The 12,360-nt window shown below is 37.2% G+C and overlaps 1 protein-coding gene across 1 annotated transcript; it reads left to right on the top strand.

The window, feature by feature from the left end:
- Positions 1-3,510: 3,510 nt before the first annotated feature.
- Positions 3,511-5,589, top strand: LOC125212045 (uncharacterized). The gene is made up of 3 exons (XM_048112072.2): positions 3,511-3,735; positions 4,859-5,064; positions 5,142-5,589. Exons 1-3 carry the CDS (start codon positions 3,646-3,648, stop codon positions 5,389-5,391), a joined length of 546 nt encoding a protein of 181 aa, XP_047968029.1. The 5' UTR covers positions 3,511-3,645; the 3' UTR covers positions 5,392-5,589.
- The last annotated feature ends 6,771 nt before the right edge of the window (positions 5,590-12,360 follow it).

The raw sequence follows: 12,360 nt of genomic DNA, 5'->3' as shown, positions 1-12,360 counted from the left end.
GAATAATGATGTCAACTTTTATATTATATAGCAGTTAAAATTAATATTTTCTCTTCTCAAAATCATTTTAAAACGTTTAATGTAAGTAACTCTCTCGATTTAAATAATTTTTTTATAAGAAATATATCAAATTAAAGGTAATTTCATAAGGATTTTAACGAGATCTCAATTGTATTTGTTCCGATGATGATTGGATGATGAAATCTTATCATTTTTTATTTCAATTTTCGCATATATTGATAATCAGATTTTATATTAATAAATGCATTAAAAAATTACAATATAATACATATACAATATCAATAAAACTGTGTTGAAATTCTCATGTCACTGTGTTGATATTTGTAATACACTATTTTTGTCACGTCTGCCCTTCTAGGGTTACATAAATGCGGGCGATCGCGACTTAAAAGGGACTTAAATGCAAACGAAGAAAGGACTAGGGTTTCATTAGAGGATTTGACCTACGTATTTAATGAACGGTTAACAACAAGAAAAATCAGAGTAACGCTTTGGCGGTTAAATCCAATGGATAACAACTATCATCATAAATGATCAAAACGACAAGGTTTCAATGTAATCCAAAACATATCATGTCTCTAGGTTCTAAACGGAAATTAATATAGTTTCAAGATCAACCAACGATAAGTAAAACATGTTTCAGCGGAAGCATCAAGACAAGAGTGGAGTCATGTGTGAAGACACAACGACACTCGGAGTTTCAAGACAACCATAGTATTTTAATTAAATTTCTCAACACCACCAACCGCTCGTCGCCAGCTCAACCTGCACATAAGGAAAACACATGCAGGACTGAGTATTTTGAAATACCCAGTGGACTCATGTCGAAAACAAGTTATTTAAAATAGTATTTATCATGCCCTCAATAAGTAATCATCGGGGTTTAGCTTTTAGAAGGGCCCGAGATACTCAAAATAGTTTCCGTTTCAAAAGTCGACTGATCAGTCATTTTCCCATAGACGTTTACCATATTTGCACATACATGACATGGAATGCGGCCGCAAACCAAGTCACTAGACCGGCCAACCCGTACGTTGACACCCAGTCTACCATAGGTGTACACTAATCCAAGTAAGGTTTGCGGCCCTACGAGGATTCGAATTCGATTTAAATAATAGTGGCAAAAGCCACATTAGATAGGCACGTTAAAATCCAAATCACAACATGATAAACACAGTTTCACTTCCATCGATAAAACATTTAGGACATTGTCCTTATTTAAAAGAAAGCCCACCTCGACTGCTCAACTTTCAAGTATTTTCTTCCCTTTGCTATCACGCTTCGTGCGTGAGTTATCACCTTTAGATAATATGTATCACGAATTAGTCTCAATCAACGAACTCGAAATCATGCATGCCCCCAAACGTTCCCTTTTTCCACCGATTTGTTTATATTAACATTCACAACCAAGATATGCTCATCATATCAATTTATTCATACTTCAATGTCAGATCTACCATCACAGCATGGTCACGCATGAGTGTTCTTCGCACAACACACATCATACACACACATAAACGCCGACACACACACATATACACACCGACACACACACACACACACATATACACGCTTCCCTTTCATCAATTGTTCCCTCCCCCCCCCCCCCCTCCATTCACTCGATATATATGCATGAGGGTTCAAGAACACCGATTAATCGGTTAGATGAGAAAAGATAGATCAACGAATATAATCTCACAATTAAATAAATAAAGATTTGAGAAGATATGGGGAGGGGAGTTGGCGTGATTTTTAGGGAGAAATAAGGGGATTTCAAATTTTATGCTCATATGAATTGAATTAATTTCAACGGAGTGAAATATCACGGAGCAGAATAAAATAATAAATCCCACCAGTAAATAGGGAATAGGCGATTTTTGCCTATTAAATATGTGAAGGATTTATTTAGATTTTCACAGAGAGCAAGATATCACGGAGCAGAATAAAAATAATAATCCCCTCAATAAAAATAGGGAAGTAGGCACTTTTTTCAAGCTCTTCCACAAGGAATAAATTCCAAATCCTAATTTTGAATAGGATATGACAAGATTTGCTAGGATATTTGAATTTATTCATGGAAGAGAATAAATAAGGGGTCAAATAATATAATAAAATAATTCCTTCTCCCCATAAATAGGAGATTTTCGAAATCTCCATGGTATAAAGAATAGGGGTTGAAAATCTCATGGAGAAAATAAAGAATAATTGGGTCTTGAATTTAATTTGGATAAATATCCCAAGCAATTAATTAAATCCAGAAAAATAGAATTCTTCTCCAATAATAATGGTGGTCGAAAATTCCGAGAATATAGGTAAGATAATTATTGATAAACCTATTAAATCTCACTCACCCTTAGAATATTTCACCATAATCAAATTCACCCTGCACCAACAATTCCATCAACCACGTCACATATTCAACGATATTGACTATTCGAACCGAACCTCAACTCCAATTCAAAATTAGGTCACAAGGAATTCATGCAATTTAATCACACATCATTTAATTCACATACTTCACGGCATTAAAAGCATTTAATGCAAAAATTTTATGGCTCGAAAATTAGGGTTCAAAAGTGAGGCGTTACAATCTTAATATGAAAAACCCGTGGAAATTATTATGTCTACTATGTATTGAAATTCCTGAGTCTTGATTTCATCCACTCATTTTAAGATCTAATAGTGTGAAATTGGTCTTAGTTGTGGATTGGATACTATATGGATTTTAACTTGACCTTTGTGTATACGGTATATATATGAGAATTCTATATATAATCCCAAAAATCTGAGAATTCTATATATAATCCCAAAAATCTGGGATAGTTCCATAATACATGAGATTGCCTTTTTTCTTTCTAAATTTTTTATGATTCCAGCTAGAAGTAGGGCTCTTGTATATACTTTCAGTTAGCAAAATAATATTGGTTGGACATATCAAATAAGATTGTCATGTGGTATACTTTGACCCTGAATATTTACTAGAATTCAAATTGTAAAATTGGAATGGGATATCTATATTTCATAGTACCGAACATTAGATTTGAAATTGAAGACTTCATATCCAATTCTGCAGGCACAATTGCACAATTTCCATGATACTGAATAGTGGCTTATTACTTCACATAATGAAACCATTTCATAGTAAATAATAGTCTTATTATTTTGGTAATTACCAAGAGTATCTATCGGCGGGCTCAGTAACTAATCTCATTACTAATTTGTAGGCACAATAAAAGATGGGACAATTAGCCCAAAAATTTAAAGCTGCTTCATACTTAAGGCAGAGAACTTAGACCATTTAATCAAGAATGGAGAAGTCAATAATACTCGAATTTGTTTCTTTAAAAAATGAAAATATGCATAGGTCTTTCACATAATTTGGTTAGTAGTTAGGTGGTAAGTACTTTTAAGTGGCAGGCAAAGAGAGTTGAGCTGTCTATCTCCAAAACAGAGTTTCTTTAAATATGTATATCTTCATTTGAGGAGTTTCTTTAATTCAAATTAATGACACCTACACAGCTTGTTAATTACTCAACTTTTCCTTATATCAGACTACATGTAGAGACAAAGTCTGGGTAGGTGTTGAAGGAGAAGGAGCAAGTGAGAAGAGATCCAGATCTTTAAATGGCTTCCAAGATCTTACTCATTCTTGTCTTTATTTTCGATCTTATTGCTTTTGGTTTGGCCGTTGCTGCTGAGCAGAGAAGAAGCACCGTAAGATTCCTTCTCCCCTTTCTCTTTTTATTTTTTTTATTTTTTTTTCAAATTTGTTTTTTGCTCCATTATTCTTTACGCTAATTCCGCAATGGTTTCTAATTCTCTGATTCTCGCGACTTTATTCATAAATTGTTTGACCGACCTGTTAATTAAGTTGGGGTCTTTTTCCAGAAAATTTGAAATCAAATAGTACTATGTTAACTTTTCACCAGTTTAAATTGGTTAATGCTTCATAAATTAATTAATATTGGTAGAGTTGTTCAGTTTGCTAGATTGTATCTACGGATTAAATATTCAGTGTATTTGGTTCATTAGATTTAATCCTACAGTTAAATCCTTCACGTGATAATTAGACATAACTAACTCCTTCCAAATAAAATAATCTCACAACTTATGTCTATATTATATTTGGGAAATTGGTCTCTAAAACCATGAACTTTGCCCAAAATTTGGTATTTCCCATGAACTTTGAAATTGGTATATAATATCACGAACTTTGCATTTTGTTTGGTATTTCCCACAGCATGTTTATTACTATATTTGGCTAACTTACGAGGCTTTTATCATACTTGACACAATTAAATCAACGTGGTTTTCAACTTGACTTTTTATGCTACATGTTATGAACTTAAAAAGTGGTTTCAAATATTATAAAACATATCACGGTTGCCTATATTAAATAAGATTTTGATGAAAATATCTTATTTGAGTGAGTTTGGGAAATACCAAACAAAATGCAAAGTTCGTGATATTATATATCAATTTCAAAGTTCATGGGAAATACCAAATTTTGGGCAAAGTTCATGGTTTTAGAGACCAATTTCCCATTATATTTTGGTACGGTGAAGTTGAGGATGATATAAGTTTACATCAATTTCAATTGAAGAAATAAAATGTGAAAAGACATGTATCTAGATGATTAGTTAAAATGGCTTATCTGTTCAAAACTATAGTATGAATTCATCTCTTTATTCAATATGCCATGTTTCATACCGTTTGGTGAAATTAAAATGAAATCCAAACACTGTAACTTGAGCTTCATGAATTTGTCTGAAAACTGAAGAGGATAAACTATGGATGGCTACTCATTGCATGCATATATTGTCTCTTGAGTTGACAGGCAACAACGACGAGTGATGGTGAGGATAACTACAGATACTGTGTTTACAGCTCAGACATTGCAACTGGTTATGGTGTTGGTGCATTTCTATTACTGATGGCAAGCCAAGTGATTATAATGGCTGCAAGTAGATGCTTCTGCTGTGGGAATCCATTGAAACCCGGAGGCTCGAGGGCTTGTGCTCTTCTTCTTTTCATCTTCTGCTGGTACACACTCATTGTAGTATTCCTGATTAAAAATAAAATAAGTAAGAGTTATTGAGATTGGAGTATTGGTAATGCAGGGTTACATTTCTGATTGCTGAGGCTTGCCTTCTTGCTGGTTCCGTGAGAAATGCTTACCACACCAAGTACAGGAGATTCTTCTTCGATAATGAGCCCTCTTGCGAGACTGTGAGGAAGGGAGTTTTCGCTGCAGGAGCGGCTTTCACTCTATTCACCGCCATCGTCTCTGAATTTTACTATGTTAGTTATTCCAAGTCAAGGGGAGGTCACGGAGGAGACGCTGCAATCGGCATGGCAGCCTTTAAGTGAGGAGCTGAAATGGTGGATCACATTTTGTGGAGTTATGCATCTCGATATGGGATTATTTAGTTTAGCTGTGCTACATAGTATATGCAACATTGCTATTGTTTTGTTCAAACGTGCATAATCTTTTCTTCTTCTGTGTTGATATACTGTTTGCCCTTCCTTCTATACGTTAATCACAAACAAGAGAGTGATGTTTCTTTTTCTTTGTGCCCAAGAACAAAAGAATAACAACTCAAGAAATAAATGTGGTAATTTGGTTATTGCCACAGGTCAATCATTCTCTCCCCTGCCACGTCAGCAACACTAAAAAATCCACCTGTCACATCAGATTTAGGCCAGCCATAGGCCAACCGCAATAAAAATAATTCAAAATATACTACATTTACGGAATTAAAATTACGATTAAATTACGGAATTAAATTTACGACACATATACGGGAAAATTCATTAATTGCATTTTAAAAAGTTACATGGATAAAAAAAAAATTACATGCATAATAAAGAAAAAAAAACTATCGCCGTGCAATCCTCCGTGCCCACAACTCTTCAATTATATCATTTTGGAGTTGAATATGAGCATCCACTTGGCGCATGTTGGCGAATTCCTGAAGGCGGCCGGCTTCATCGAGAGGTACCCCACGTCGTACACTAGGGGTGGCCGTTCCATGGCTTGGACCGGCTTCATCGTCACTGATCCAACTAGTCAGTTGTACGCCTTCGTCTTCGACGATCATGTTGTGAAGGATAATGCAGGCGTACATTATCTGGGAAACGCATCCGACATCCCACAAACGCGTTGGACCCTTAATTGCCGCCCATCGAGACTGGAGCACACCAAATGCGCGCTCCACGTCCTTGCGCGCCGACTCCTGTCGTTGCGCAAAGTAGGCCTTCTTTTCATCACTTGTTTGTCGGATCGTCTTCACAAAGACCGGCCACCGAGGGTATATCCCATCCGCCAAGTAGTAGCCCATATCATGCCGGTTGCCGTTGGCCACAAATGAGACGGCTGGACCGACGCCCTGGCACTTCTCGTTGAAGAGGGGAGACGAGTTCAGGACGTTGAGGTCGTTGTTCGACCCGGCTACCCCAAAATACGCATGCCAGATCCACAGCCGGTAATCAGCTACGGCCTCGAGGATTATCGTGGGGTTCTTTGACTTGTAGCCGGTCGTGTAGGCCCCCTTCCAGGCAGTCGGACAGTTCTTCCACTCCCAATGCATACAATCTATGCTGCCTAACATCCCGGGGAACCCATGCTTCTCCCCGTGCATCTGCATCAAATTCTGACAATCTTCGGGAGTAGGGCTTCGAAGGTACTGCTCACCGAAAATGCTGATCACGCCCCCACAGAACTCCTTCAGACATTTCAGGGCTGACGACTCACCGATGTGGAGGTACTCATCCCACATGTCTGTCGCGCCTCCGTAGGCCTACTGCCTGGCCGCCGTGCACTTTTGAATAGGGGTGTGGCCGGGTCTGCCAGCCGCATCGTGCCTGAAGCGGAAACACAGATATTGACGCTCTAATGCCCCAACGATGCGCATAAACAACTCCCTGCGCATTCTAAAACGCCGCCAGAACATGTTGGCGGGAAACTGCGGGTTCTTCGTCGTACAGCCGCTGATGTGCAGCTACGTGATCCCGATCAATCACTGCTCGGTGGTGGACAACTCGTGGAGGGCGAGGTATCGCCTGCTGTTCCACCATACGCATGTACCGCTCCATCTCGCGGTTCATGTAGGCATTCATAGCCTCGTTCATCCTCCGTTCGTACTCCTCAGCATCCCCACCACTACCACCACTACCACCACCACTACCACCACCGCTACCACCCGCGTTACTCATCGCGCGATGATACTCTTGTACAGAAATTTAGAGAGAGAGAAAACTCGTTAAAACAAGTGGTGCAAATGAAAATGAAACGAAAATCGCGTTTATATAGGTTTGAAAAAAAAAAAAAAAAAACAAAAATCGGCGCTGGCCGATCGGGCAGCTACAATGGCGGCTAGCCGATCGGCTAGCGCATCGGCCAGCGCCCACCAATCAGCCAGCCCACGTCGATCGGCTGGCCGGTTTACCGCTGGCCGCCTACAATGGTTCGGCTAGCCGACCGGCCAGCGCGAAGAATCGGCTAGTCGGTCGCTAGCCGACCATTGCGGATGCTCTTAGGAATCCCTTCATCCCATTAGGGAATTTTAAATTTCAACTACAAACACTTGCAATAAGTCCGCCCCAAACCACAACTTAATTATTCCACCATTTTAAATACTTTTGTTATTTTAATTATCGATAAAAAAATAAGATTGACTAAAATATGAAAAAGGTACGAGAACAATTGAGGTATATAAAGATAGAATTATGTATTAAAATTGAAAATAAAAATATTATATATCGATATTTTGTAAAAAAGTTAAATATACAAATATATAGAGAAAAAAAACCTGTACATCTTCTCTTATTGAAAAGAAAAATGCACATCTTCTTCCCCACAGATTGGGTGAGCAAAAAAATCGAAATTGAATATCCGAAATGAACTAAACCGAAAGTTTGAAATTCGGTTCGATTTTTTCAGTTTTTCGGTTCAGTTTGGTTCGGGTGGAAAAAAAAAACCAAAAAACCGAATTATATTGTAAATATAATATTATATATATTTATTATATTAACTTAGTATATTATATCGTAGGGGAGTGATCAATTGCTAACTAATTAGCAATCCCTAACTAAGACTAAATCTTAGCCATTAGATTAGAAGATCTAGTGGTTGAAATAATGCCACATGGATTATATTTTTAATTAAGAAAATTAATAAATAAAATTAGAGGATATTAATGTCTATTCACTCTCATTAAACTCATCTTAAAACTTTAAATTTACGTAACTCTCTCGATTTAAATTATTTTTTCGCAAAAAAATATCAAATTAAAGATAATTTTATAAGGATTCCAACGAGATCTTAATGACATATGTTCCGACGACGTTCAGATGATGAAATTTGATATTTTTTATTTTAGTTTTCGTAAATGTTGATAACTAGATTTTTATCAATAAATACATCAAAAAATCTCAATAAAACCATGTAAAAATCTCAATAAATATGTGTTGATATTTTCTTGTACTAGTGTTGCTATTCTTATGTCATATTGTTGATATTTGTAATACACTATGTTGATATAAAAAAGCATTCATGAAAATTATCATATGATAACATAATGGCGATATTACCCTTTTGTTGATATTCTGTCTACTATATATTGAGATTCGTATGATTTAATCTCATCCACTCATTTTAAAATCTAAGGGTGGAGATTTGGTCTTGATTTTAGATTAGGGTGCTATAAGCATTAGAATATGACCAATATATCATATATATAAAATATATATTCTTTTAATATACTTTTATATAATACTCCCTCCGTCCCCGATTAAGAGTCAACCTTTTCCATTTCGGTCCGTCCCCAATCAAGAATCACACTTCATTTTTACCATAAATGGTAAGTAGGTCTCACATTCCACTAACTCACTTCACTCACATTTTATTATAAAACCAATATAAAAATGCGGGTCCCACATTCCACTAACTTTTTCAACCAACTTTTCTTTACATTTCTTAAAATCTGTGCCCGGTCAAAGTGTGACTCTTAATCGGGGACGGAGGGAGTATGTATTATATATATTCTATTAATTTTATATTATATATTTATATTCTATTATAGTATATATAAAAAAATAAAATAAATTATATACATATATATATATTAATATATACTATTTTTTCCGGTTTTTGCCTTTTTTTTTAATTTTAGTTTTTTCGGTTTGATTCGGTTTTTTAAGTTCGGTTTTCGGTTTTTCGGTTCGGTTCGGTTTCTATTTTAGCCTAAATTCGGTTTTTTCGGGTTCGGTTCGGTTTTTCGCCCTAATGCACACCCCTACACAAGAACAACAATAAAACATTAGTTTGATATTGTTCGCTTTGGGTCTAGCTCGCACGGATTTATTTTTTGGTCACTCCCAAAAGGCCTCAAACTAATTGGGGTTGGACATGAATTATATACACCTTCCAACTTTGACATACTTTTTTGCTTGGTTTTAGAGAGTGATCTTGCATGCTTTTGATCACATTTCGTCTATTATCGGATATGATTATGACTACTTCTCTATTATTTTGGTATTTGACTATTTTGTGAAGAATGTGTAGAAAAATGTGCAAAACAAGCGGATGTGCAATAGCCTTAGTTCGAGGCAGTTTTTCTGGAGATTTCAAAGTCCAATCAGCCCCTAATTCATACCATTCTCTTCGTCTTCGAAAGAGCTTCACGTGGGTATCTTGCACGTCTCAATTGGAGTCCCGTAAAAGAAGTTAGGGCCATTAGACGAACACTGCCCAGTCCAGTGAAAACGCCCGACTTAGGGAAGAAAACGCCCGGTTTGAGAAGAAATTGCCCGGGGACAGACTAAACGCCCGGTTTGAGAAGAAAACGCCCGGGCACGACGCCCGGGCTGGTGTTTTGGTTTATATATATGTGCAGCGCCTAGGGTTCACGGATTCAGGCCCATCCGCCTCCTACGCCATTCTTCCGCCTCCAAACATCCATATACACCAATTTTCTCCAAGAGCAAGAGGAGGGGCGATTGAGAAGAGTTCAACCATCAAGATGAAGGATTCTCAGCCCCCAATTCATCTCCGGGGCATTTAGTATCAATTTACTTGTGTTTTCCATGTTTTCTACCGATGATTTTGTTGAATTCTTGTTAAACATGAGTAGCTAGATACATTTGTGGAGCTTTGGGTGAAGATTACTTTGAATATGTTTTGATTTAATTGAATTGAACCTTCGCCTAACTCTTGTGGTTATTTTGCTTGTTTTTGTGCTTTTATTGTTCTTTTGTTTGGCCAACTTTAGAACCATGTCCATTTAACTAGATTAATCGAGAGATAGCTAGTTTTATGTGGTAAAAGGAATGAGTACAACACATGGTTTATCTACACTCGAGAGAGGGGACCCTATGTGAGGGGCTTGAGTCTTAGGAACTTAAGGAATTAGAATCTAATCTATTGGAAGAAGACTTTGATAGTTAGAATCTAATCAACTGGGTAGGTGCACTCGAGAGAGGGTTTATCCTATGGTAGCGACTTTCCTAATAATCCTAGAGACACAAATAGGTGAATCGATCTTTTAATGTTATGCTTGGCTCATATAGTTATCTTGTCATTCCCGCGCCTTTACATTCATTGGATTAGTTACCCGTTTGAATGCATCTTTACATTGTTACAATATACGAGAGTTGATTAACAAATGTGTGATTTGGGAGTGGACAACACCTTAATCAATATCATCCGAGAGGAGTGAGGTTTTGTGTGAGGATATAAATCTTAGGAGTCTTTTGGAGTTGTGTGCTTACACTATAAGGAGACTTTGGGCCTAGCATGCAACCTACAAGTCATGTGCATTCGAGAGAAGGCATGATCTTACCTTCGTGATAGCTTAGTAACTCTTGAGACCCCAGTCGGCATAGCTCGAAGATTGATTTAGAGGTTTAGTGAGATTAATCAAGACTATAACATTGTAGTTAGATCCCAAAGCTCTACTCTTTCTCCACTTTCTCTTCAATTCACTCATCTTCATTTTATTTACTTTGTTTTGATTCATTGTTCTTAGGATTTAGATACAAAGACCCAATCTTCGGTTGTCTAAATAGCGAATGATCTTGATTCGAGGTACTTAAGCACTTAATTAGTCTCTGTGGATACGATACTCTTGACTTGCCTATACTACGATAGCCCCGTACACTTGCGGGTATTTCTCATGTTAAAATAATCCGAGTCAAACTTCCCTCAAATTTCCGATATGAGATAGGTTTGTAGTCAACAAACCTCCCCCTCAAACCGAGACTACATCGAGACACATATATTACGGGCCCGACTCAGACTGATCGTCGGCCCTACTCGAACTTGGGTCTCTCAGACCAAACCCGACGCCAACCTGGCTCTGATACCACTTGTCAGGATTGTCGGCATCGGCAAACATTAGTTTGATATTATCCGCTTTAGGTCTAGCCCACAAGGATTTGTTTTTGAGTCACTCCCAAAAGGTCTCAAACTAATTGGGGCTGGACAGAAATTATATACACCTTCTAACTTCCCTCAGATTTCCGATGTGGGATAGGTTTGTAGTCAACATCAGGGGCAGATCTAGCTATATGCTAGAAGGGGCATTTGCCCCTCTCCAATTACCCCACTTCTATATAAAGTATGTATTATAAAATTTATTTGTTCTATTTTGTCATTAAATGCCCCTGCTGGAACTCTTCAATTTTTACTTATGTAATATTTTGCCCCCGTCGGTATAAATTTCTGGCTCTGCCCCTGGTCAACATATTCCTTACCTCTGACTCTCAGTAATTGACACCGTTTGACTTGACACGGGTTTTATGAAATATAGAAGAAAGTGGATGAAAAAAGTTGGTTCCTTACTGGAATATGAGTTCTAATTTTATATACTCTTTCTGTCCCTAGAATTATGTTATATTTCTTTTTCCGTCCGTTCCATACAAGTAGTCCATATCTATTTATGGAAAAAAATTTCTCCTTCTTTTTCCTTTATTATGTATGGGCCCCACAATCCACTATACAATTTCAACTACTTTCTCTCCTTCTCTCTTACTTTACCAATTACACGTTTAAACTCGTGCCGACCCCAAATGACCTATTTCCATGGGACGGAGGTAGTATTAATTTTATAATAAAATGTGAGTGAAATGGGCTAGAAGAATATGGGGTCCGTTACCAAAAGTAGTAAAAAATAAGGGTTTTAATTAATTGAGGATGGACGAAAAAGGAAAGTGATGTCATATAATGGGGAACTAAGGGAGTACTAAAATATGGGAAATTACGCAATATCAATTTCCAAATAATTTTTTACTCCCTCCGATCCATAGTAATAGAGTCATTTTGCCATTTTGGCGCGTTCC

Source organism: Salvia hispanica, chromosome 3 (assembly GCF_029641045.1).
Source record: "Salvia hispanica isolate PSC_SH4W2 chromosome 3, Shi_PSC_v1, whole genome shotgun sequence".
Taxonomy (NCBI): domain Eukaryota; kingdom Viridiplantae; phylum Streptophyta; class Magnoliopsida; order Lamiales; family Lamiaceae; genus Salvia; species Salvia hispanica.
Note: the sequence above shows the minus strand (reverse complement) of the source record. Positions and strands in the feature narration are given on the sequence as shown.